Below are 25309 nucleotides of genomic sequence, written 5' to 3'. Positions count from 1 at the left end.
TAATGTAGCAGGAGGTGAACTCATAATAGCTTTATGTTATACCATAACTGTACATACCCTACATTCAGTCTCATCCAGCCACATGCACCTGCACTCTGCTCCCCCTCTCTGCAGTCTGCATTCAGTGCTGTTATGCACCTTGGAATTCACCTCCTGCTACATTCATCCAAGTGCTACCACTCTCTGCTTCCCCCTCCACAGGCTGTAATCACCACTCTCATACGCAGGGTGTCACCTCCTGATCCAGCAAAGTTCCCACCATCTGCACTCCTCTCAATGCCATCCTTTGAGTTCACAGGAGCCACAAGTGTAGAGGAGGTTTCAGGTATCAATATGCACTGTCAATTGAAAACAACATTAGGCATATATACAGTGCCTTGAAATAATATTCATACCCCTTGAAATTTGCACATTTTGTCATGTGCACCCAATCACCCAACTAATTAAATTCAAAATACTAACCACAACATACAAAGCCATTCACAACTCTGACCCGAGCTACATCACCAATCTTGTCTCCAAATATCACCCAATTCGTCCCCTCTGCTCTTCTCAAGACCTCCTACTCTCAAGCTCTCTCATCTCCTCCTCCCATGCTCGTCTCCAGGATTTCTCCAGAACCTCTCCCATCCTCTGGAACTCGCTACCTCCACTGGTCTGGCTATCCCCTATTCTTGCTACCTTCAGGCGATTCCTGAAAACGCATCTCTTCAGGGAAGCCTATCATGTCTCCAACTAATCTCCTACCACTTCCATCAGCTCATTCCCCACAGTTACAACCTTTTGTACCACCTGCCCCACCCTTTTAGATTGTAAGCTATTTTGAGCAGGGCCCTATTAATCCTCTTGTATTTTATTGTATTGTAACTGTATTGTCTTCTTTAATATTGGAAAGTGCTGCGTAAACTGTTGGTGCTATATAAATCCTGTATAATAATAATAATAGTAATAATGTGCAACCAAAAACGGAAATGTATTTTATTGGGATTTTATGTGATAGACCCAACACAAATTGGCACATAATTGTGAAGTGGAAGGAAAATGATAAATGGTTTTCAATTTTTTTTTTTATAAATATCTGAAAAGTGTGGTGTGCATTTGCATTCAGCCCCCCTGAGTCAATAATTTGTAGAACCACCTTTCGCTGCAATTACAGCTGCAAGTCAGTTTGGGTATGTCTCTTCCAGCTTTGCACATCTAGAGAGAGAAATATTTGCCCATTCGTCTTTGCAAAATAGCTCAAGCTCTGTGAGATAGGATAGAGAGCTTCTGTGAACAGCAATTTTCAAGTCTTACCACAGATTCTCAATTGAAATTAGGTCTGGACATTGGGGCCATTCTAACACTTAATATGCTTTTGATCTAAACCATTCCATTGTAGCTCTGGCTGTATGTTTAGGGTCATTGTCCTGCTGGAGGGTGTCTCAAGTCTTTTGCAGATTCTAACAGGTTTTTTTTCTAAGATTGCCCTGTATTTCATCCATCTTCCCATCAACTCTGACCAGCTTCCCTTTCCCTGCTGAAGAAAAGCATCCCCACAACATGATGCTGCCACCACCATGTTTCACAATGGGGATGGTGTGCTCAGGGTGATGTGCAGTGTTAGTTTTCCACCACATATAGCATTTTGCTTTTAGGCCAAAAGGTTCAGTTTTGGTCTCATCTGACCAGAGCACCACCTTCCACATGTTTGTGTCCCCCACGTGGCTCCTTGCAAACTACAAACAGGACTTCTTATGGCTTTCTTTCAACAATAGCTTTCTTCTCGCCATTCCTCCATAAAAGCCAGATTTGTGCAGTGCATGACTAACAGTTGTCCTGTTGAGAGATTTTCCCACCTGAGCTGTGGATTTCTGCAACTCCCATGGGCCGCTTGGCTGCTTTTTTGATTAATGTTCTCATTGCCCGGGCTGCCAGTTTAGGTGGACGGCCATGTCTTGGTAGGTTTACAGTTGTGCCATACTCTTTCCATTTTCGGATGATGGATTAAACAGTGCTCCGTGAGATGTTCAAAGCTTGGGATATTTTTTTTTAACCTAACCCTGCTTTAAACTTCTCCAAAACGTTATCCTTGACCTGTCTGGTGTGTTGCTTGGCCTTCATGATGCTGTTTGTTCACTAAGGTTCTATAACAAACCTCTGAGGGCTTCACAGATTAGCTGTGTATTTATACCGAGATTAAATTACACACAGGTGGACCCTATTTACTAATTAGGTGACTTCTGAAGGCAATTGGTTCCACTAGATTTTAGTTAGGGGTATCAGAGTAAAGGGGGCTGAATACAAATGCACGCCACACTTTTCACCTATTTATTTGTAAAAAAGAAATTGAAAACCTTCCACTTCACAATTATGTGCCACTTTGTGTTGGTCTATCACATAAAATCCCAATAAAAGACATTTACGTTTTTGGTGGTAACATGACAAAATGTGGAAAATTTCAAGGGGTATGAATACTTTTTCAAGGCACTGTACATCCGCCACAGTATTGATTTGTGGTGGAACCCCATTTGAGAAACCCTGTGTTATGGATTTACAGAGCAAGGAAAGCACTGTTCCCCACAGGTGGTCCTCTTCTGTCTGTCCCAGGAACTTGTATGTGATATCACTTGGAATGGACGAGAGGAGGGCTAGCGCTGACCAAGGGGAAAAGACATGTTACAACAGCAGCTTCACTGCGCTGCTCTGCATTTGTTAAATTGTTATGTCTACTGCTTACTGATCAGATCCAATCTTGCATTAGCTGTAGATCTGAAATTCGTTTTTAGGGGTTCCCCAAGATCTCTTTAACTGATCAAACAAAATAAATTGGGTTACAAGGGTTCATTGTTGGTGACAATTTGTATTCAAAATGTTTGCACAGAAGTGTGGAGGTAAAGCAAACCTGTGGCTAAAATAAAAGCTACGTTGTGGTTTTTTTTTTTTTTTTTTTTAACTTTGAACACTCTTATTCTTAACAGCCCGTGTTACGATTATTGAAGGAGATATTAATATTTCAGATTCTGAAGATGGGGATGAAGGTGAGTTTGATTTTATGACCAATAGATAAAATGGGGCACAAAAAAAGGTATTGCTGTACAGCTTTCAATTATAACTGGCCTCATGTAACTTTCTTTCTTGCCTAGATATTGTTGCAACATTTAACACCTGTCATAGAGCACTACAGATCATAGCACAGTATGTTCCATCGTAAGTACATATTCTTCTAATAATAGTTGTTTTTGTTACACAGATTTAACATTTTAAAAATGATTATCATTTATTATGGTTTCTTCTGCAGAAAAAATGGATAATGAAGAAGTTGGTTTACAGCTTCAAGACCTGAACTTGACCTGGTCTTGGCACAGGATTTCTGTGCAAAGCTGCTTTGCATAACAATAACATTTTTGTCAGGGGATGTGTTTTGTATGATATAGAAGAAGACTCCATACTTAACTGCATTGTACTATACAATATTTGGGTGCTAAATAGGGATGAGCTCGAACTTATGTTCGACACGAACATTGCGTGTTCGCCGAGCAGCGAACAATACAGAGCATTCGCGGGAAATTTGAGTGCTGCGGAATGCCCCATAATGCACTGCAAGATCGCAGTGCATTAGCGTCTGATGATTGGCCAAAGCATAAAGCGTGAACCTGACCTGCATGCTTTGGCCAATCACAGCGCGCTCTGTAGAGAGAGACATAATTGGTCAAAGGCAGGGAGCCTTTGGCCAATCATGGCTCAGGGGGACTGAGTTCATGCCCCACACTATATAAGGCTGCTTACAGAGTGGCTGCGTGTAGTGTTGGCGTTGACAGAGAGAGATAGCTAGATTAGACAGGCAGGTTGGTTAGTTGCATTCTATTTTGTATATATGTGTGTGTGTGTGTGTGTGTGTATATGTATGTATATATATATATATATACACACACACACACACACACTCTGCATTCAGTGTAATGAACTCATTCAGTGTAATGAACCACCAAATATGTATATATATATATATATATTCGGTGGTGTACATTATATAATACACTTCGGCCGATGGATTCTCACACACACAAACACATATATATATATATATACACACACACATACTCTGCATTCAGTGTAGCGTATATATAGAGTGCATTTGGTGGTGTACAGTTTCTAATACACTTCAGTCAGTGTACACAGTATATAATACAGTGTGTACAGTTTCTAATACACTGCAGGTAGTGTACACAGTATATATTACAATGCAGCCGGTGTACAGTTTCTAATACAGCGCAGGCGGTGTACACAGTATATAATACAGTGTAGTGTGCTGTGAAAAGAAAAAATCCCCATCATGTTCGGAAGGCCACCAAAGAGAGGCAGACGCTCACAGGCCACTAAAAGAGGGCAAGCAGCCTCTGTGTCTACCGTCAACAGTGGTGGACATGGTGCATCCTCTGCAGGTGGCCGTGGGGCACGATTGTCCTTTATTTTTCCTGCTGCTGGCCGTGTTATTGAGCCACAATATGAAGAAGAGTTGGTGGAGTGGATAACAAAGCCGTCCTCCTCCTCATCCACTGTCGCCCAGGCTCATAGTAATTTGCCTTCCAACGCAGAAGCCAAAGCGGCCTATTCCACCGGATCCTTGTCCAGAGTCACTCCTTCCCTAGGCCCACCATCATGCACGGAGGAATCCTCAAAATTAATCGACCACAGTGTCGGTTACATGCAGCTGGAGGATGCGCAGCAACTTAAAGGCTCCGATGTTGGTTCCCAGGTTGAGGAAGGGAGTAACGTGATCCTAGAGAGGGAGGGCCAAAGAAGGACAAGAAACTGGCAGTCATGTTCTCCAAGCTGCAGCATACTGCCAAGTTTGCTCCAGTGACGAGGAGGGAGGGGATGATGAGGTCACTGACCGTACTTGGGTGCCTTAGAGAAGAGAGGAGGAAAGTGAGGAGGAAGAGGCACAACTCCTACGAGGCAGGATGTCCTCCAGTGATCAGCTTAAGGGCAGCCACCCTATTGTATCACACCGCAGAGCTTCGCAGGTGCAGGGCGCTGCTGACTCCCCGCTGACTTTTATAAGTTCCTTGGTGTGGGCCTTTTTCGACACGTGTGCAGCAGATCGCATCGTTGCTGTTTGCAACCTATAGCTGAAGCGGATCAAGCGTGGTCAGAACAGCAGCCGCTTGGGCACCACATGCTTGACCAGACATGATGACCTGCCATGCAGTCCATTGGCAGCAACACCTGAAAGACCCACATCATAGAAAAAGGTAGACTTCTCCTTGCTCCTCATCTGGGATCTCAAACCCTACACTGATCTCAAAAACCTGCACTGAGAGGAATGAAGGTATAGCAATAGGTGTCACAAGTACATGCAGCCAATCTGCTAGCAGTACACCACCAGTTGATTTCAACAGGCAAATTTCCCTACCCCAGATGCTGAACCATACAAAGGTCATTTCGGCTCTCTACCGCCATGTGGAAAGCAATGTTTTGGCCTCGTTGAACAGGGCGGTCAGCAGTAAGGTTCATATTACTGCTGAGTCATGGTCCAGCAGGCATGGACAGGGACGTTACCTTTCCTTCATGGCGCATTGGGTAACTGTGCTGGCAGCTGGGAAGGATGCAGGACAGAGTTTAGTGTTGGAGCTTGTTCTGCTACCACGCCTCCAAAAGCTAGTGGTAATTCTGCCACAACATCTGTATGCTCCCCTCCCTTCTTTTCTTCTTCCTCTATGGCCTCTTCTGCAGAATTGTCCTCTGAACCAGCAGTGCTCCCTAAACGCTCAAGGGGCTGCACAAGCAGTCAGGCAAAAAGATGTCATGCGGTGCTTGAGTTTGTCTGCCTAGGGGACAGGAGCCACACTGGGGCAGAGATTCTGTCAGCTCTGCAGGGGCAGGCTCAGAGGTGGTTGATGCCACGCCAACTTTAGCCAGGTATGGTTGTATGTGACAATGGCACCAACCTTCTCTCCGCCCTCAGACAGGGAAACTTGAACCATGTTCCATATTTGGCATACGTCCTGAATTTGGTGGTGCAGCGTTTCTTGACCTTGTAAGCCTGGGTACCTGATCTCCTGAGGCAGGCCAGAAAGGTCTGTGCTCATTTCCACCGGTCATACAATGCTAGTGCTCAGCTGGCTGACATTCAAAGGGAATGCAACCTACCCACCAATTGCCTCATTTGTGACATGCCCACCAGATGGAACTCAACGTTGGCAATGCTGCAGTGGCTGCACACACAGCAGAGGGCAATCAATGAGTACCTGTGCGAGTATGGCACCAGGGTCAGGGGAGCTTGTCTTCTTTTCACCACGCCATTGGCTACTGATCAAGGATGCATGCACTGTCCTGTCACCATTTGAGGAGACCACAAAGATGGTGAGTAGCGACAATGCATGCATCAATGACTCTGTCCCTCTAGTCTTCCTGTTGGAGCACACACTTCGTGGAATCATGGACAGGGCACTTGCAGCAGAACAGCAGGAGGAAGAGGAGGACTTCCTTTGCTCTCAAGGCCCCCTTTATCCAGATGGCATTCCTGCGGGGCCGCCAAACACACAGGAAGAAAAGGAGGAGGATTGTGTCAGCATGGATGTCGAGGATAACACGCAGCAGTCTTCAAGGCATGGTTTTCAGTCCCCAGAAACCCAAGGATTTGTACGTAGCTGGGAGGAGGTAGTTACAGATAACGTGATCCTTAGTTACCCAGAGGACTCAGAATCAAATGCCTCTGCAAACTTACGCTATATGGCCTCCATGATTCTGCAAACCTTGCGAAAGGACCCTAGGATTCATGGTATCAAGGAGAGGGATAATTACTGGCTGGCAACCCTTCTTGATCCATGTTACAAGGGTAAGGTTGTAGAACTCATCCTGTCTTCGCAGAGGGAGCAGAGGATGAAACATCTTCAGGAGGCCTTGAAGAAATGTTTGTAACACATTTCCAGACCCTGGTAGGTTACCATTTCCTGGTACTGGACAACGTGTTTCTGAGGCTATGTTCGGTCAGAGGAATTAGAGAAGGTGGCCGGCTGACCGATGCCTTTTAAACAATCTTTCAGTCCTCAGCGCCAAGGTCTGATAGGTTCCAGCAACCATCGCCAGTGTCTGCATTATATGGTGCAGGAATATCTAGGGGCAAGAGCAGACTTGGAAATCTTTCCAACAGAGCATCCACTGGGTTACTGGGTCTTGAGGATGGACCACTGGGCAGAATTTGCTCAATATGCCATTGAGCTACTGGCCTATCCTGCATCCAGCATGCTTTCTGAATGCACATTCAGTGCTGCTGGAGGGTTTGTAATGGATTAAAGAGTGCGCCTGTCCACAGACCTGTGTCCCTTGGACACAGCCAGTCACAGATCACGGTAAACGGCCAATCACAGCAGCCGTTTACAGCGCGATCGCCGGTGCCAATGAGAGATGATCTCAAATGTAAACATATGAGATCTCTCATTGCCGTCTCTCTCTCCTCACACAGAGACCGCGTGTGAGGAGAGAGAGGATAGCTGCAGCGATCTGTGCCTTCTGTGAGTGTTACTACACATTTTACTGTGATAAAAGTGACCAAACAGTGCCCAAACAGTACAGTGGGATCTGTGGCCACCTGTGCCAATCGGTGACCACCTGCGCCCACCTGTGCCAATCTGTGTCCACCTGTGCCCATCTGTGCCATTGGTGATCAGTGCCCAGACATCTGTGCACATCTGCAATCAGTGCCCACCTGTGCCACCTCATCAGTGCCCATCTGTGCCACCTCATCAGTGCCCATCTGTGCTGCCTCATCAGTACCCATCTGTGCTGCCTCATCAGTGCCCATCTGTACCGCCACATCTGTGCCACCTCATAAGTGCACATCTGTGCCACCTCATCAGTGCAATCAATCAGTGCACAACTGTTCCGCCTCATCAGTGCCCATCTGTGCCATCTCATCAGTGCCACCTCATCAGTGCATATCTGTGCCATAAATCAGTCCCCATCTGAGCCGCCTCAGTGCACATCTGTGCAATCAATTAGTGCCTATCTGTGCAGCTTCATCAGTGCCACCTCATCAGTGCATATCTGTGTAATCAGTGCACATCTGTGCTGCCTCATCAGTGCACATCTGTGCTGCCTTATCAGTGCATATCTGTGCCACCTCAGTGCCCATCTGTGCTCATCAGTACCGCCTCATCAGTGCAGGCTTAGCACACACCTGTGAAGTCGCATCATCACCAGCAAGCATGTCCAAAAGAGTCTTTTCCACCGAGGAGGCATACCAGATTCTTTCCCAGGCCAACGAGAGCAACGGGGAGCTCTCTTGTTCGGATTCCATTTCAAACTCCGATTCTGAGTCGGACATCAATTATGAGCCAGTCCTCAGTAGTGGAACTCTGAGTGACTCAGAGGAGGAAGATATTCGGCCCACCAAACGAAGGCGTTCTAGTGAGGAGGCAGTGGCATCCACCAGCACCGCAGTGCCTTCCAGCACCGCAGTGCCTTCCACCAGCACCGCAGTGCCTTCCACCAGCACCGCAGTGCCTTCCACCAACACCGCAGTGCCATCCACCAGCACCACAGTACCTCAGCAAGAAAGGCCAAGGACCCATGCCAGCCTTCCCTATGCCCTTCAAAACCCCTTGTGGCTTTCTCCTAATTCAGGAGAAACCAACATTCCCCCTTTACTGCCCAGCCAGGAGTCCAGGTGGACACGGAAAATTTTTCCCCAATCAATTTTTTTAATTTAATTTTTACAGAGGGACATGCTATCCACAATTGTGGCCCAGTGCAACCTTTATGCACAACGGTGGAGGAGTTGAAGGTTTTTTTAGGCCTCACATTTTGTATGGGACTCACCAAAAAAAACACCTTGAATTCCTATTGGTCAACCCACCCCATCCACCACATGCCAATCTTTTCCAAGGTAATACCCAGAACCAGATACCAAATGATAATGAGGTTCCTTCATTTCAATGATAACACCCAATGTCTTCCCCGAAATGACCCAAATTATGACAGGCTTTTCAAAATTCGGCTAATATTAAATTATTTTTCTGAAGTGTTCCCCCAGCTGTTTACCCCGGACCAACATATATGTGTGGATGAGTCCATTGTTAAATTTAGTGGCAGGCTTAAAATCAAACAATTTATTCCCACTAAAAGGGCCCGCTATGGGGTGAAGGTATACAAATTATATGAGTCACAGGGTACATGTATGCCTTCAAAGTGTACGAAGGGAAGGACACCCAGCTGCAACCCCCTAATTGCCCGGACTACTTGGGATCAAGCGGGAAAATTGTTTGGGACCTGATATACCCCCTACTGGAAAAAGGCTACCACCTGTATGTAGACAACTTCTACACATCTCTGCCCCTGTTCCACAACCTTCACCGGAAGAAGACGCCTGCATGTGGCACCGTAAAAAGGAACCGGAAGGGCTTTCCTCAAAGTCTTGTCAATAAGAGGTTGAGGAAAGGAGAAACGGCAAGTCTGTGGAACAAGGAGATTTTGGCAATGAAGTGGAGGGACAGAAGAGATGTCTACATGTTGTCTTCAATCCACAATGATACCTTCATGGAAATCCCTAGAAGAAATGGCCCCATCCAAAAACCAAAATGCGTTTATGAATATAATTTGTTCATGAGGGGAGTCGACTTCAATGACCAAATGTTGGAACCATACCTTGCCACAAGACGGACATACCATTGGTATAAGAAAGTTGCAATTTATTTTTTTCAATTGGCCATATACAACTCATATGTCATTTAACGCAACTCCACCCAAAACCCCAAACGCTTCCTTGGCTACCAGGAGGAAATTTACACTGCCCTTATATTCCCGAACGGCCCCCCGGAAAACGTCCGATCAGATGTTTTTAGTCGACTCTCTGAACGCCACTTTCTAGATAGACTCCCTCCCAGACAACAGGCCAACGACGTCAAAAAAAATGTAAGGTGTGTACCAGAGCAGGAGTCAGAAGAGACATCTTATTACTGTGCCCAATGTCCTTCCGAACCAGGCCTCTGCATAGGTGAATGTTTTCGCTGTTACCATACTTCAATAAATTATTAGTGAAGTATGGTAACGTAATCCTCAGTTCCTGCCTTCACACACCTTCACACCCCTTATGCCACTGCCTGATCTGGAACTGACCCTGGACTGTTATTCGACCATGCTTCTGCCTAATGATTCTGTACATACCTCTGCCTGATCTGGAACTGACCTTGGACTGTTTGACCATGATATTTGCCTGCCTCTTGGACTGATCTTGTACCCTGCAACTGGAGTAGTGGGATTCAACACAGGGGTCTCACATATGTGAGGGGCTCCAGAATTGTTTTTCTGGATGAAGAAAACAATTTTTTTGTTTTCTCATTCCTAGATTAGGGTCTGGAGACTCGGAGGCTTCAAAGAGATTTGGGTGGGAGAAGCCTCTACCCCTGTCCCCATTCTGTCCTGAACGAGGCCCTACTGCTGCCTGTAGGACTTACTGCCATTATGTCCCTGCCTGTTGCTCTGACCACACCACATGTTCCTGCCTACTACCAGGATCAATATTTATGGCACTTCTGACAATATCTCTGCCTGCACTAACCCTGGACTGTATATGGACAGTATCCCTGCCTGCTGCCTGGACAATTGTGTTTGCCGTTTCTGACCAAGTCCCTGCCTGCTGCCTGGACCAGTGCTATCCTCCTGTGTACAACTGTGCTACTACAACCACAGGTAATCCTTTTGTTTACACTTTGCTCAGCATAATGTATTTTGGGGTATAATTCTTGGTATGTGCATGCTATGTGTCCCTGGAACACCTGACGGTGTTCCTTGCATGTTGGATCTCTGTATGTGGTCAGGCTGTGTAGAAGTCTGACACATGTGATATCGCCATACTCAGGAGGAGTAGCAGAATGTATTTTGGGGTGTCATTTTTGCTACCTAAATGCTATGTGTTGGAGATATCTTATAAACGGACAACTTTGTGTAAAAAAAAAAAAAAAAATGCGTTTTCATTTTGTTCCACATTTTCCAAAAACTTCTGGAAAAAAATGAGCCATTCAAAAGTCTCATTATGCCTCATAGATTATACGTTGGGGTGTTAGCTTTCCAAAATGGGGTCATTTTGTGGGTGTTTCTATTGTCCTGGTGCTCCAGGGCCTTCAAAAGTGTAATAGATGGTTGAGAAATTAGATGTGTAATTTTTGCTCCTAGAACACCTGATTGTGCTCCCCTGCATGTTGGGCCTCTGTATGTGGCCAGGCAGTGAATAAGTCCCACACATGTGGTATTGTAATACTCAGGAGGAGTAGCAGAATGTATTTTGGGGTGTTATTTGTGGTATACACATGCCATGTGAGAGAAATAAGTTATGACAATGACAATTTTTTGAAAAAATAAAAAAATAAAAATCTTAATATTGCAAAGAATTGTGGGAAAAAATTACAACTTCAAATAACTCACCATGCCTCTTACTAAATACCTTGAAATATCATACTTTCCAAAAAAGGGGTCATTTGGGGGGCATTTGTACTTTCCTGGCTTGTTAGGGTCTCAAGAAATGAGATAGGCAATCAGTACATCAAGATAGGTAGTCAGTACATCGGGCGTGATCAGGTATGATCAATTTTCAATGATTTGCACCATAGCTTGTAGACTCTAAAACTTTCACACAGACCAAATAATTTTCACTAATGTTGGGTTATTTTTACCAAAGATATGTAGCAGTATAAATTGTGGGCAAAATTTATGAAGAAAAATTAACAATTTGCTAAATTTTTCACATAAATTAAGAAAAATTCGTTTTTTTATTCAAAATTTTCTTTTTCAAATTTGTCTTTTTTCATTTATAGCGCAAAAAATAAAAAACCCAGAGGTGATCAAATACCACCAAAAGAAAGCTCTATTTGTATAGAAAAAAGGACAAAAAAATCATTTGGGTAGAGTGTTGTATGACTGAAAGCTGAAAATTGGTCTGGACAGGAGGTGGGTTTAAGTGCCCAGTAAGCAAGTGGTTAAATAGGCGGCACAGTGGTGTAGTGGGTAGCACTCTCGCCTAGCAGTAAAAAAGGGTCGCTGGTTTGAATCCCAACCACAACACTACCTGCCTGGAGTTTGCATGTTCTCCCTGTGCCTGCTTGGGTTTCCTCCGCGTACTCCGGTTTCCTCCCACACTCCAAAGACATGCTGGTAGGTTAACTGACTTCTGTCCAAAATTGGCCCTAGTATATAAATGTGAGTTAGGGACCTTGGATTTTGGGCTCCTTAAGGGTAGGGACTCACCCATGTGAGTGTGCGATGTATGTGTGGAGTGCTGTGGAAATTGATGGTGCTATATGGTTACCTTAAATAAATAGGGATAATTGTAGACATTCACCCACACTCAGGTTGAACTGGATGGACTGGTGTCTTTATTCAACCTTACTAACTATGTAACTATGTAAATAGTATTGGTCTCAGGACAGAACCCTGAGGGAACCCCACTTTCCCCCCCGGACCATTTCAATTACTCCCCATTTATCACTACCATCTGAACTCGCCCCTGTAGCCAGTTTTCAATCCATGTACTCACCCTATGGCCCATGCCAACAGACCTTACTTTGTATAGTAAACGTTTGTGGGGAACTGTATCAAAGGCTTTTGCAAAATCCAGATACACCACATCTACGGGCATTCCTTTATCTTTATACGGGCAGCTCACCTCCTTATAGAAGGTTAATAGATTGGTTTGGCAAGAACAATTCTTCATGAATTCATGCTGATTACTTCTAATGATACAGTTGTCATTACTAAAATCTTGTATATAGTCCCTTATCATCCCCTCCAAGAGCTTGCATACTATTGATGTTAGGCTAACTGGTTTGTAATTCCCAGGGATGTATCTTGGCCTTTTTTTAAATATTGGTACTACATTCGCTTTTCTCCAATCAGCTTTTACCATTGCAGTCAGTAGACTGTTTGTAACAAATAGGAACAATGATCTGCAATTACTTGACTGAGTTCCTTAAGGACCCTCGGGTGCAAGCAAACGTGTCCCTTTGACTTATTAGTGTTAAGTTTTTCAAGTCTATTTCTGTGACGTGTCATGAACATAAACATTGCAGTTTTGGTTTATGAAGCCCCTGATTCCCATGTGAAGACTGAGGAGAAGAATAAATGCAATACCTTCACCATCTCTCCATCCTTAGTAACCAGATTCCCTTCATCATTCTTTATGGGACCAATATGATCTGACCTCCCTTTTACTATTTATGTACTGTTTTTTTTTTTTTTTTATTTAACTCCTCCGCTATGTGCCTTTCGTGTTCTGTCTTAGCCGCCCTGATTGCACCCTTACATGTTTTGTTGCATTCTTTGTAAATTTGAAATGCTTATGATGATCCCTCAGCCTTGTATTTTTTGAAGGCCTTCTCCTTTGCTTTTATATGCATTTTTACGTTGGAGTTAAGCCACCCAGGACTTTTATTAGCTCTTTTAAATTTATTTCCCGTTGAGATGCACTGGCTAATAACCTTATTTAATATGCTCTTAAAGCATACCCATTTTTTCTCCTTGTTCTTTGTTCATAAGATTTTATCCCATTTAGTATCTTCTAGCAGGGATCTAGTTTAGGGAAGTTGGCTCTTTTGAAATTCAGTGTCTTTGTATTCCCCTTATGTTTCCTGTTTGTGTGATTTATACTGAAACTAATGTGATCACTGTTTCCTAAATTGCCCCGTATTTCCACGTCCGTGATCAGGTCTGTATTGTTGGTAATCAGTAGGTCTAGAAATTCCTTGTTTCTAGTTGGTGCATTTACCATCTGACTCTTGAAATTGTCCTGCAAGACATTTAGGAAATGGCAAGCTTTTGATTAAAGTGCAGGTCCTTCCGCTCAGTCTATGTCTGGATAATTAAAATCCCCCATTATAATGACACTTCCCATCCATGCCGCTACTACAAATTGTTATATGAGGTCCGTCTCCTTCCTCTGGTTACGGGGCCTATAGCATACTCCCAGTATTACTTTCCCCTTAGTTTCCTCCCTTTGAAGCTCTACCTATAAGGATTCCACCCCCTCCCTTAGTGATGTTGTCTCTCACATTCACTTGTACATCATTCTTGATATACAGGCATACCCCTCCCCCTTTTTTACCCTCTCTGTCCCTGTGATATAGGGAATACCCTTAAATGGTTGCCAGCCAATCATGAGAGCTGTTGAACCAAGTCTCTAATTCCTACAAAATTGAAATCCTCGTACAACAGTAGCTCTAGTTCTCCCATCTTGTCCGCCAGACATTGCATACTATCTCCCCATTGGGTGTTCTGAGGTTGAAAATATAACTTGTTACTGTACTTACCTCGGGTTTAGGTGCTTTAGTCAACCTACCACTAATGCCCCCAATACTACCCTCTGGAATTTGTTCCGTGCTGATTATCTCTACCTCTTGGCCCCCCCATCGCCTAGTTTAAAAGCCCCTCTAACTTGTTGGCCATCTTCACTCCCAGCCAATCTGCACCTTCTCCATTTAGGTGCAGTCCATCTCTGCTAAAGATCTGGTAACTAACTAAGAAGTCGGCCCAGTTCTCCAGCAACCCAAACCCCTCCTTTCTACACCAGCTCCTCAGCCACTTGTTTACTTCCCTAATCTCCCTCTGCCTTTCTGGTGTGGCTCGAGGTTACCGGTAGTATTTCTGAGAAATTTCATCAATTTAACTCCTAAGTTCCTAAAATCATTTTTTTAAGAAACTCCATCTTCCTCTGACTTTTGTCATTGGTGCCAACGTGCACCATGACAGCCGGGTCTTCCCCAGCCCCTCCCAGTAATCTGTCCACCAGATCTGTGATGCGCCGAACCCGGGCGCCCGGTAGGCAACATACAGTTTAGCATTTCAGGTTCTTGTTATAGATTGTACTCTCTGTATTTCTAAGAATTGTGTCCCCTACCACCAGAATCTGTCTTTCCTTTCCCTTGGCTTTACTCCCACCCTCACTGGAGGAGTTAGTCCCCTGGCAGCTAGGGGAGTCACTCAGCTGCAGCAGTGCTGGTCCCTGACTGGTTTCACCAGTGTCACTGGTGGGCGTACTTATTGGGATGTTCCAGCCCAGGACCAGCCTCCCTGGCAATTTCCCTTCTACCCTTCCTGACTGTCACCCATCTTCTCTGGTTTGGTGCCCGCCCCTCATCTCCACCCGCCTCTGTGCAAGCCCCTGCCGGCACCTGACGGGTACGATCCCAACTCTCCTTTAGTATAGTCTTCTCAGTATTGACAGTTGCTTCCTTAGTTTCCTAGATTTGGGTCCACACTTCTTGATGGATGCCAATCATCCATTCACTCCCTTCACATTTGAGCACTTAACTTTAACATGGTCTGCCATATACATTGTCTCACACATTATGTTCGCTCACATTGTTCATTCATGCACACACAATTACACATTCATTTAATTTATTTCACTGTCTGAGTTTCCAACTTCGGTGAGTATAGGGCCATGTGTTTTGGACCCTCTTGATACTATCTCTGTGTTGATACTTATTTGGTTCATTATACCCCCTACAGATGTACTACACACGAATCTACCCCTGATGAAGTGAGAGTTTCAACGGTTGTTTGGAGACGATCTGGATAAATATATCTAAAGAATTTCTAATGGAAAAAGTTCCCTTTTAGCAGTTAAGAAGAAGATTAAGCATTTTTCTTTTAAACAAACTTCTTCTCCAGTGCCAGGAGCATCTGCCTCCAGGCAGTCTCGACGGCCTCGACTGGCTTTGGATCATCTCTTGTCTCAAAAAGTGATATCAGTGGTCCCCATGGAAGAGCGAGGGTTAGGGTTTTATTCAAACCTTTTCACGGTACCAAAACCAAACAGGAATGTCAGACTCATTTTAGATCTCAAAGATCTAAATCGGTTTTTGAATATTCGCTCTTTTCGCATGGAGTCAATCTGATTAGTGGTCTCCATTCTAAAGGTGGAGAACTGCTAGCGTCAATTGACATCAAGGATGCTTATCTATATGTACCTATTTTCCCCGCTCACCAGAAATATCTACGCTTCAAGATAGAAAATCTTCATTTTCAGTTTGTAGCTCTACCTTTCAGTCTAGCTAATGCACATCGAGTGTTTACAAAGGCTCTGCCCCCCCTTTAGCCAGACTAAGGGCTCAGGGGATAACGATTCTGGCTTATTTAGATGATCTACTCTTGCTAGATCAGTCGGTAGCCTGCCTAAACCAGAGTTTGGTCACCACGGTCAGCTACCTGGAATACCTAGGTTGGATTCTCAACCTAGAGAAATCTTCCTTAAAACCATCAAGGAGATTGCAGTACTTGGGCCTGATCATAGATACAGCTCAGAAGAGGGTATTCTTATCCCAGGCAGAGATCAGTTCCATAAGAGAACTGATTCAGGTGGTCAAAGCAAAGAAGAATCCTTCTATTCGACTTTGCATGAGATTGTTGGGAAAGATGGTAGCTTCATTCGAGGCCATTCCTTATGCGCAGTTTCATTCGAGACTGCTGCAAAACAGTATCCTGTTAACTTGGAACAAAAAGATCCAAGCTCTAGACTTCCCGATGCGTTTATCCCCCAAAGTGCATCAAAGCCTCAGTTGGTGGCTGATATCCAAGAATCTTCAGTAAGGAAAGTCCTTCCTACCAGTTACCTGGAAGGTGGTGACAACAGATGCCAGCCTTCTGGGCTGGGGAGCAGTCCTGGAAGAAGCATCTGTCCAAGGAAAATGGTCCAAAACAGAAATGACCTTGCCCATCAATATTCTAGAGATTCGGGCAGCACGCCTGGCCCTGGAGGCCTGGACGCTCAGATTACGGAATTTGTCCGGTCAAGGTCTAATCCGACAATGCCACAACAGTGGCCTATATCAATCACCAAGCGGGCACGAGGAGTCGTGCGGCTCAGAGAGAGGTGGATCATATCCTATCCTGGGCAGAAGACAACATTCCTTGCCTATCGGCAGTTTTCATTCTGGGAATAGAGAATTGGCAGGCGAACTAATTGAGTTGCCAACAGTTGTTCCCGGGAGAATGGTCTCTTCACCCCGACATCATCCATCCTACCTAACAAACTCTAAATTTAACTGTTTGGCTATCGAGACCCACATTCTGAAAGACTGTGGGCTGTCAGGTTCAGTAGTTTCTACTTTGATTAATGCTAGGAAGCTGGCCTCCAGAGTCATATATTATAGCGTCTTGAAGGCATGTCTCCTGGTGTGAATCCAGGGGTTGGCACCCCAGGAAATATGTCATAGGTAGGATCCTTGAATTTCTACAGATGGGATTAGAAACGAAGCTGGCCTTGATTACTACCAAAGGCCAGGTGTCAGCCTTATCGGTATTTTTTCAACGACCACTTGCTTCACACTCTCTGGTTCGTAGCTTTATTCAGGGGAAATGCTTAATCCTTCAGTTAGGTCTCCCCTGAACCCTTGGGACTTGAATTTAGTCCTGTCGGCATTACAGAAACAGCCTTTTGAGCCGATAGGAGATATTCCCTTGGTCCTTTTGACAAGGAAATTAGTTTTTCTGGTTGCCATTTCTTCTGCAAGAAGAGTATCAGAGTTGGCTGCTCTTTCTTGTAAAGAGCCATATTTGATTATTCATAAGGATAAGGTTGTGTTGCATCCTCATCCTAATTTCCTTCCGAAGGTAGTGTCAGGTTTTCATTTAAACCAGAATATTGTTCTGTCTTCATTTTTTCCAGAATATCGTTCTGCAGAAGAAAGGTCACTACATTCTCTTGATGTGGTGAGAGCAGTCAAGGCCTATTTGAAGGTGACCGCTCAGATTCATAAAACAGATGTTTTGTTTGTGTTGCCAGAAGGTCCTAAGAGAGGACAGGCAGCATCTAAATCTACTTTTCTAAATGGATTCGTCAAGTGATTGTTCAAGCTTATGGTTTTAAAGAGGAAAATTAGATCCTTTTCATACTCCACCAGGGCTGTTAGTGCTTCCTGAGCAGTTTATCACCAAGCCTTCATGGCTCAAATCTGCAAGGCTGCAACTTGGTCTTCAGTCCATACATTTACCAGATTCTATCAAATAGATGTAGAAGGTCATGAGGATACCGCCTTTGGGCGCAGTGTACTGCAGGCTGCAGTATAAGTCCTCTAGTCTCTTAGTGCCCTACTTTTGTTGTGTCGCCCTCCCTTTAGTTGGCATTGCTATGGGACATCCCACATAGTAACTACTATGGCTCTGTGTCCTGTGATGTACGATAAGAAAATAGGATTTTTAAAACAGCTTACCTGTAAAATCCTTTTCTTTGAAGTACATCACGGGACACAGAGGTCCCTCCCTTCTTTTGGTATACACATGTATTGCTTTGCTAAAAAACTGAGGTACTCCCAGTAGTGGGAGGGGTTATATAGGGAGTGGACTTTTTGTCTTAGGGCGTGCCAGTGTCCATCACCTGAAGGTGGCCTATAACCACATAGTAACTACTATGGCCCTGTGTCCCGTGATGTACTTCAAAGAAAATGATTTTACAGGTAAGCTGTTTTGAAAATCTTATTTTTTAGCTTTCAGCGCTCTCACACTTTGGATGTCAATTACTCTGTCATGCTACACTGTACCCAAACAATATTTGTATAATTTTTTTCTCAGAGTTTTGTTTTGGTGGTATTTAATCACCGCTGAGTTTTTTATTTTTTGCAATATAAGGGAAAAAAAAGAAGGAACATTTTGAAAAAAAAACATTTTTTTTTAGTTTCTATTGTAAAATTTTGCAAATAAGTAATTTTTCTTCATAAATTTGGGCCAAAATGTATACTGCTACATATCTTTAATAAAAATAACCCACATTAGTGTATATTATTTGGTCTCTGTGAAAGTTAGAGTCTACAAGCTATGGTGCAAATCATTGAAAATTGATCACACCTGATCACACCCGATGTACTGACTACCTATCTCGATGTACTGACTGCCTATCTCATTTCTTGAGACCCTAACAAGCCGGGAAAGTACAAATACCCCCAAATGACCGCTTTTTGGAAAGCAGACATTCCAAGGTATTTAGTAAGAGGCATGATGAGTTTTTTGAAGTTGTGATTTTTTTCCCACAATTCTTGGGAAAATTAAGATATTTTTTTTTTTTTTTTTACACAAAATTGTCATAATAACAAGTTATTTCTCACACAGCACATGCATACTTGCAATGACTCCCCAAAATACATTCTGCTACTCCTCCAGAGTATAGCTATACCACATGTGAGACTTTTACACAGGCTGCCCACATGCAGAGGTCCAACATCCAAGTAGCACCTCCAGGCGTTCTACGAGCATAAATTACACATCTCATTTCTCAACCACCTATTACACTTTTGAAAACCCTGGAGCACCAGGACAATGGAAACGCCCACAAAATGACCCCATTTTGGAAAGCAAACACCCTAACGTATAATCTATGAGGCATAATGAGTCCTTTGAATGGTTCATTTTTTTTCCAGTTTTTGGAAAATGTGGAAAAAAAAATGAAAACACATTTTTTTTTACACAAAGTTGTCCATTTATGAGAGGTTTCCAACACACAGCATGTACATAGCAAAAATGACACCCCAAAATACATTTTGCTGCTCCTCCTGAGTATGGTGATACCACATGTGTGAGACTTTTACACAGCCTGGCCACATACAGAGGCCCAACATTGAAGTAGCACCGTCAGGCGTTCTAGGATCATAAATTCCTGCCAACCTATCACATCGTTGAAGGCCCTTCATATTTCTAACACATAGCATATACTGTACATACCAATTACAAACCAAAATACATTCTGCCGAGCAAAGGATAAAGGAAAGATTACCTGCGGTTTTAGTAGTGCAGTGGCCACAGAGGAGAGCATTGGTCCTGGCAGCAGGCAGGAACTTGGACAGCGACAGCAAAACAGGCAGCAGGCAGGATCAGTCAGTACAGGTAGAGATGTTGTCAGCACAGCCAAAGCATTGGTCCAGATAGGCAGGGATGTGGTCAGCAGCAAAAGGATCGTCCATGCAGCAGGCAGGAATACTGTCCATAGTTAGTACATGCAGCAAGCAGAGATATGGTCAGCACAGCCAAAGTATTTGTCCAGGGAGCAGGCAGGACCATCAAGCTTAAGGCATCAGTCAGGAAAGAATGGGGACAGGGGTAGATGCTTCTCCTCCTCAAATCTCTTTGAAGCCTCCGGACAATCAGACCCTGTTCTGGGAACACAGAAAACCAAAAACTGGTTTTCTGAACTCAGAACACTATTCTGGAGCCCCTCACATATGTGAGACCCTGTGTAGCAGGGTGAAAGATCAATCCAAGGGGCAGGCAAAAACATGGTCAACAGGCTGAGGTCAGTGCACGTAAAAGGCAGAAATAGACGGTAGGCAGAGGCATAGTCGATACAGTCCAGGGTCAGTTTATGTGAAAGGCAGAAATATGGCGGATAAACAATGCAGACGGCAGGCAGAGGCATAGTCGAGAAACAGGCCAGGGTCAGTTCACATGGAAGACAATGATATGGTTTGTTGAGGCACCAGGGAAATATTCAGGACAGTAATTGAAAACGGGGGAAATGGCAGTCTATTAGAAATATGGGCTAATAGTTTACAAGAGTGTGATAGTGTTTGAAGCATTCTCCGATGCAAAGGCCAGGTTGGGAGGAACATTGGGGAAAATGGAAACTGGTGTCTTTCCTAACTCCTCTTTTGGTGCACACCTGACATTTTTTTTGGCGTCGTCTTCCAGATCCTGATGATGGAATATGGTCAGGAAAATGCTGCTTATGTAGTCTGCTGGCACAATCGGAGCGAATGCTTTCTGGGGGGGATACTTGTTGATAGATCAGGGCAGTGACAATGGCTTCAATAAACTTTAGGAAGGTGTTGGGTGTTTCCATCGATTTCTGGTAGATTATGAAAGAATTATACATGGCCAAATGACAAAAGTAAAGTGCGACTTTTTTGTACCAGAAGAGGGATTTTCGTTTTGATAGATATGGCTGCAACATTTGATCATTTAAATCCACCCCCCCCCCCCCCCCCATAAATTTATCGTACTCAAGGATACAGGAAGGCTTTCGAACAGTACTGCGTCTTCTGCAACGTTCCACCGAGGTGTTATCATGGATGGTGGACATAATGTACACATCTTTCCTATCCCTACATTTTACAGCCAACACTTCCTCGTTCCTCAAACTTGTTGATTCCCCCCTTTGTAGCCTTGTGGTGACTAGACTCTGTGGAAAGCCCTTTGTTTTTCCTTGCTGTACCGCAGGCCAAAGTTTTTTTTAGGTATAGGTGGCGCAAAAGGGGCAAACTGGTATAGTAGTTGTCCATGTAAATGTGATACCCCTTTGGAAGAGTGAGAATGCCAACTCCCAGACAATTTTTCCACTTATTCCCATGTACGATGGACACTCAGGGGGCTGGAGCTGGGAGTTTTTGCCTTCATACACGTGGAATGAGTGCACGTATCCGCTATCCATAGCTTGTTGAGCTTCAACCTGTACCTTGCCCCCTTACTGGGGATATATTGCTTGATTCCCAGCAGGCCTGTAAAATGGACCAGGGATTCGTCCACAGAGATGTTCTTGTCAGGGATATAAATTTCGGAAAACCTCTTGGAGAAAAAATCAATTAGGGGTGAATTTTATATAATTTATCAAAGTTTGAGTGATTTCGGGGGGGGGGGGCATTGTGAGTTATCACTGAAATGCAGGAAGCGCATTATAATTTCATATCGGGACCTGGGCATGACAGAGGAAAAGATTGGCATGAGGTGGATAGGGTTGATAGACCAATATGCATGCACTTCATTTTTTTTTTTGTAAGCCCCATATTAAGCGTTAGGCCTAAAAACAATTTAAGCTCCACCACTGTTAGGGGTCTCCATTCAAAAGGGCGGGCATAGCTTGAGCTGGGGTTGTTTTCAATAAATTGTTGGGCAAAAAGATTGGTTTGGTCCACGATGCCTTGAACTAATTCGTCAGGGAAAAATAAATTTAAAAAATATGTTTTGGAAAAACCTTCAGTGTGGACCTGCACACCTGGCTGTGCTGTGAAATCATGACTGACCCTGTGTTAGAAGGCAGTCACAATGGGTTTGCCAAGGCATCTGGTAGCTGGGTTTGGACCCTAATGCTTTGGAGGGCAATTCCCACACTTGTACTGGGCCTTTCCTCCTGGGGTCTAGCAGCGCTTGTACTGGGCCTCTCCTCCTGGGGTCTAGCGCCATTGGCACTGCTGGTAGCTGCCTGGTGTTCAGACCGTCTTCTTTTTGGATGGACTACTTCCTCCTCTGATTCAGATCCTGCTGTGCTGCCTTCGACAGGCTCATATTCTGAACCAGAATCGGAATCAGAACTGTAACTGGGCGATGAGAGCTCCCCATTGCTCTCATCGGTCAGACTCAGTATTTGGTATGCCTCTTCTGGCATGTATACCTTTCTGGACATAGTGGCTGTATGACGGGTGACACTGATGGGCTGCACGTCAGAGACTAATAAGCTGAACGTCAGGGACTAATGGGCTGCACCTTGGTAGTAATTGGCTGCAGACAGGTGCTCTGATGGGCTCACGGGACAGGTAATCTGATGGGATGGATTGACAGGTACTCTGATGAGCTCAGACAGGTACTGGTGACAGGTACTCTGACAGGTACTGGTGACAGGTACTCTGACAGCTACTGATGGCAGGTACTCTGACGGGTACTGATGACAGGTACTCTGACGGGCTGCACGTCAGGGACTAATGGGCTGCACGTCAGGGACTAATGGGCTGCACGTCAGGGACTAATGGGCTGCACCTTGGTAGTAATTGGCTGCAGACAGGTACTCTGATGGGCACATGGGACAGGTAATCTGATGGGATGGATGGACAGGTACTCTAATGAGCTCAGACAGGTACTGATGGCAGGTACTCTGACGGGCTGCACGTCAGGGACTAATGGGCTGAACGTCAAGGACTAATGGGCAGCACCTTTGTAGTAATTGGCTGCAGACAGGTACCCTGATGGGCTCATGGGACAGGTACCCTGATGGGCTCATGGGACAGGTACCCTGATGGGCTCATGGGACAGGTACCCTGATGGGCTCATGGGACAGGTACCCTGATGGGCTCATGGGACAGGTACCCTGATGGGCTCATGGGACAGGTACCCTGATGGGCTCATGGGACAGGTACCCTGATGGGCTCATGGGACAGGTACCCTGATGGGCTCATGGGACAGGTACCCTGATGGGCTCATGGGACAGGTACTCTGATGGGATGGATGGACAAGTACTCTAATGAGCTCAGACAGGTACTCTTTATTCGGGGGGGCAATCTGGGCACAGTAAAATCACAGTATATGTGTAACTCACTGTTAGCTCGCTCTCCTCCTCACACTGGATCGGTGTGTGAGGAGGAGAGCCCAGCAACAGCCGTTACACTACGTTTTGTTTACATTTGTGACCGGCTGTGATTGGACACAGCTGGTCACGTGGTAAATAGCCATTTAATTGGCTCTTTACCCTGATCGGGCTGGGCTTTGTCTGAGGGAAAAGCCTCAACCCCGATCGCCGCACTGCACGCCCCCAGGGGCGTGCACGAGCGGCTTGTACGCCGCTCTGCAGTGACCGGCTATGATTGGATACAGCCAGTCACGCTGCTTTCTAGGCTCCGCCACCCACTCATTACCCTCATCGGGTAACGGCTGTAGCCGCGGGAAGCCGAAGACATCATATGACCCCCGCCCAGGATGAGAGATCTTACCTGTGGACGTCATATGACAATGGCTGGGTAATGAAGTGGTTAAAAAGCAACAAGCAGATATAATAGTACTGGTAGAAACGCATGTGGAGGGTCGCTTACAATTGGCTCTTAAATGTCTATGGATTGGTTGAGCTTTTCATTCTACCCTTCATTCTAAGTTTCGGTATTTTGAGTTTTGTGACATTCTTTCTGACCCGCAGGGGTGTTGTATGTTTTAGTCTGTTAAGATATATGGAAAACCCTTCTTACTGCTAGCCTTTTATATACTTCCGCCCTTTTGTACTACTGTTCTCACAGAGGGGTTCACATTTATGGCTCGTCTTCCTACGATACAGGCCATTTGGCTGGGAGACTTTAATGCCACGTTATATCCTAACTTTGATAGGTCCCAAAGACACATACATACATGCCTCCCCACCTAATACCAGATTTTCCAGACTTATAGCCAATTTTAATCTAGTTGATACATGGAGGCATAAATATCCCTCCACCCGTGCCTATCCCTGTTTCTCATCTACTCATAACATTAATGCCCTGTACACACGGTCGGACATTGATCGGATATTCCGACATCAAAATCCATGGATTTTTTCCGACGGATGTTGGCTCAGACTTGTCTTGCATACACACGGTCACACAAAGTTGTTGGAAAATCCGATCGTTCTGAACGCGGTGACGTAAAACACGTATGTCGGGACTATAAACGGGGCAGTAGCCAATAGCTTTCGTCTCTCAATTTATTCTGAGCATGCGTGGCACTTTGTGCATCGGATTTGTGTACACACGATCGGAATTTCCGACAACGGATTTTGTTGTCGGAAAATTTTATAGCAAGCTCTCAAACTTTGTGTGTCGGAAATTCCGATGGAAAATGTGTGATGGAGCCCACACACGGTCGGAATTTCTGACAACAAGGTCCTATCACACATTTTCCGTCGGAAAATCCGACCGTGTGTACAGGGCATGTGTCCTGTATTGATCTCAGATTATTGATCCAGGCCCTTATCCTACGGTCAAAGGAGGCCACCTTTTGCCCTAGACTCCTCTCTGATCACAGTCCCTACTGGATCACCTTAAGTATCCCTATTGGCAAACCGCCTCGTGCATGGCGTTTGAACCCATCCTGGCTTTCCCTGCTACCGGAGGATGATGAGCTAATGAATGAATGGAAACAATATTTTGTGGAGAATGATCGGTCTACTTCTCCATCTGCAGTGTGGGACTCTTTTAAACTTTATATGCGTACAACCCTGGTCTCTCACAATAACTGATTGAAGTCTATGTCCTGCAGCGCCATTTGATAAGGCAGTGGTGGAGTTAACCTTTACTGAACAGCAATATGTGGCAAATCCCACTTCAGCTCAGGCTGATTTGCTCAAGTTCCGGAATTTCCTGAATCTTACCGTCCGATTTCACTGCTACAAGTTGATATCAAAATCTTGGCTAAAGTACTTGCATTACGTCTAAATAAAGTTATTCTCACCTTGATCTACGAAGATCAAGCGGGCTTCATGCCAGGTCGCAACACTTTATTTAATCTCAAAAAACTTTACATTAATTTACAGGCCCTGCATGAAAATGTTGGTTCGAGAGTAGTGGTGACTTTAGACACGGCTAAGGCATTCGACTCGGTAGAGTGGGGGTATCTTTGGAAA

General features: G+C 44.7%; 1 protein-coding gene across 4 annotated transcripts in view; it reads left to right on the top strand.

Moving 5' to 3' along the window:
* Positions 1 to 25309, top strand: part of RRN3 (RRN3 homolog, RNA polymerase I transcription factor) — a 1085194-nt gene that overhangs the window by 339251 nt on the left and 720634 nt on the right. For 3 of the 4 annotated variants that reach the window (XM_073591181.1, XM_073591179.1, XM_073591182.1), the window contains exons 6-7: positions 2961 to 3020; positions 3126 to 3189. In XM_073591181.1, coding sequence (XP_073447282.1) covers positions 2961 to 3020; positions 3126 to 3189 — 124 coding nt within the window. The remainder of the gene's footprint in view (positions 1 to 2960; positions 3021 to 3125; positions 3190 to 25309) is intronic. The other variant, XM_073591180.1, reaches the window with a different exon arrangement.

This window comes from Aquarana catesbeiana, linkage group LG06 (assembly GCF_042186555.1).
Source record: "Aquarana catesbeiana isolate 2022-GZ linkage group LG06, ASM4218655v1, whole genome shotgun sequence".
Classification (NCBI taxonomy): domain Eukaryota; kingdom Metazoa; phylum Chordata; class Amphibia; order Anura; family Ranidae; genus Aquarana; species Aquarana catesbeiana.
The sequence above is the reverse complement of the archived record's forward strand: the minus strand, read 5'-3'. Positions and strand labels throughout refer to the sequence as shown.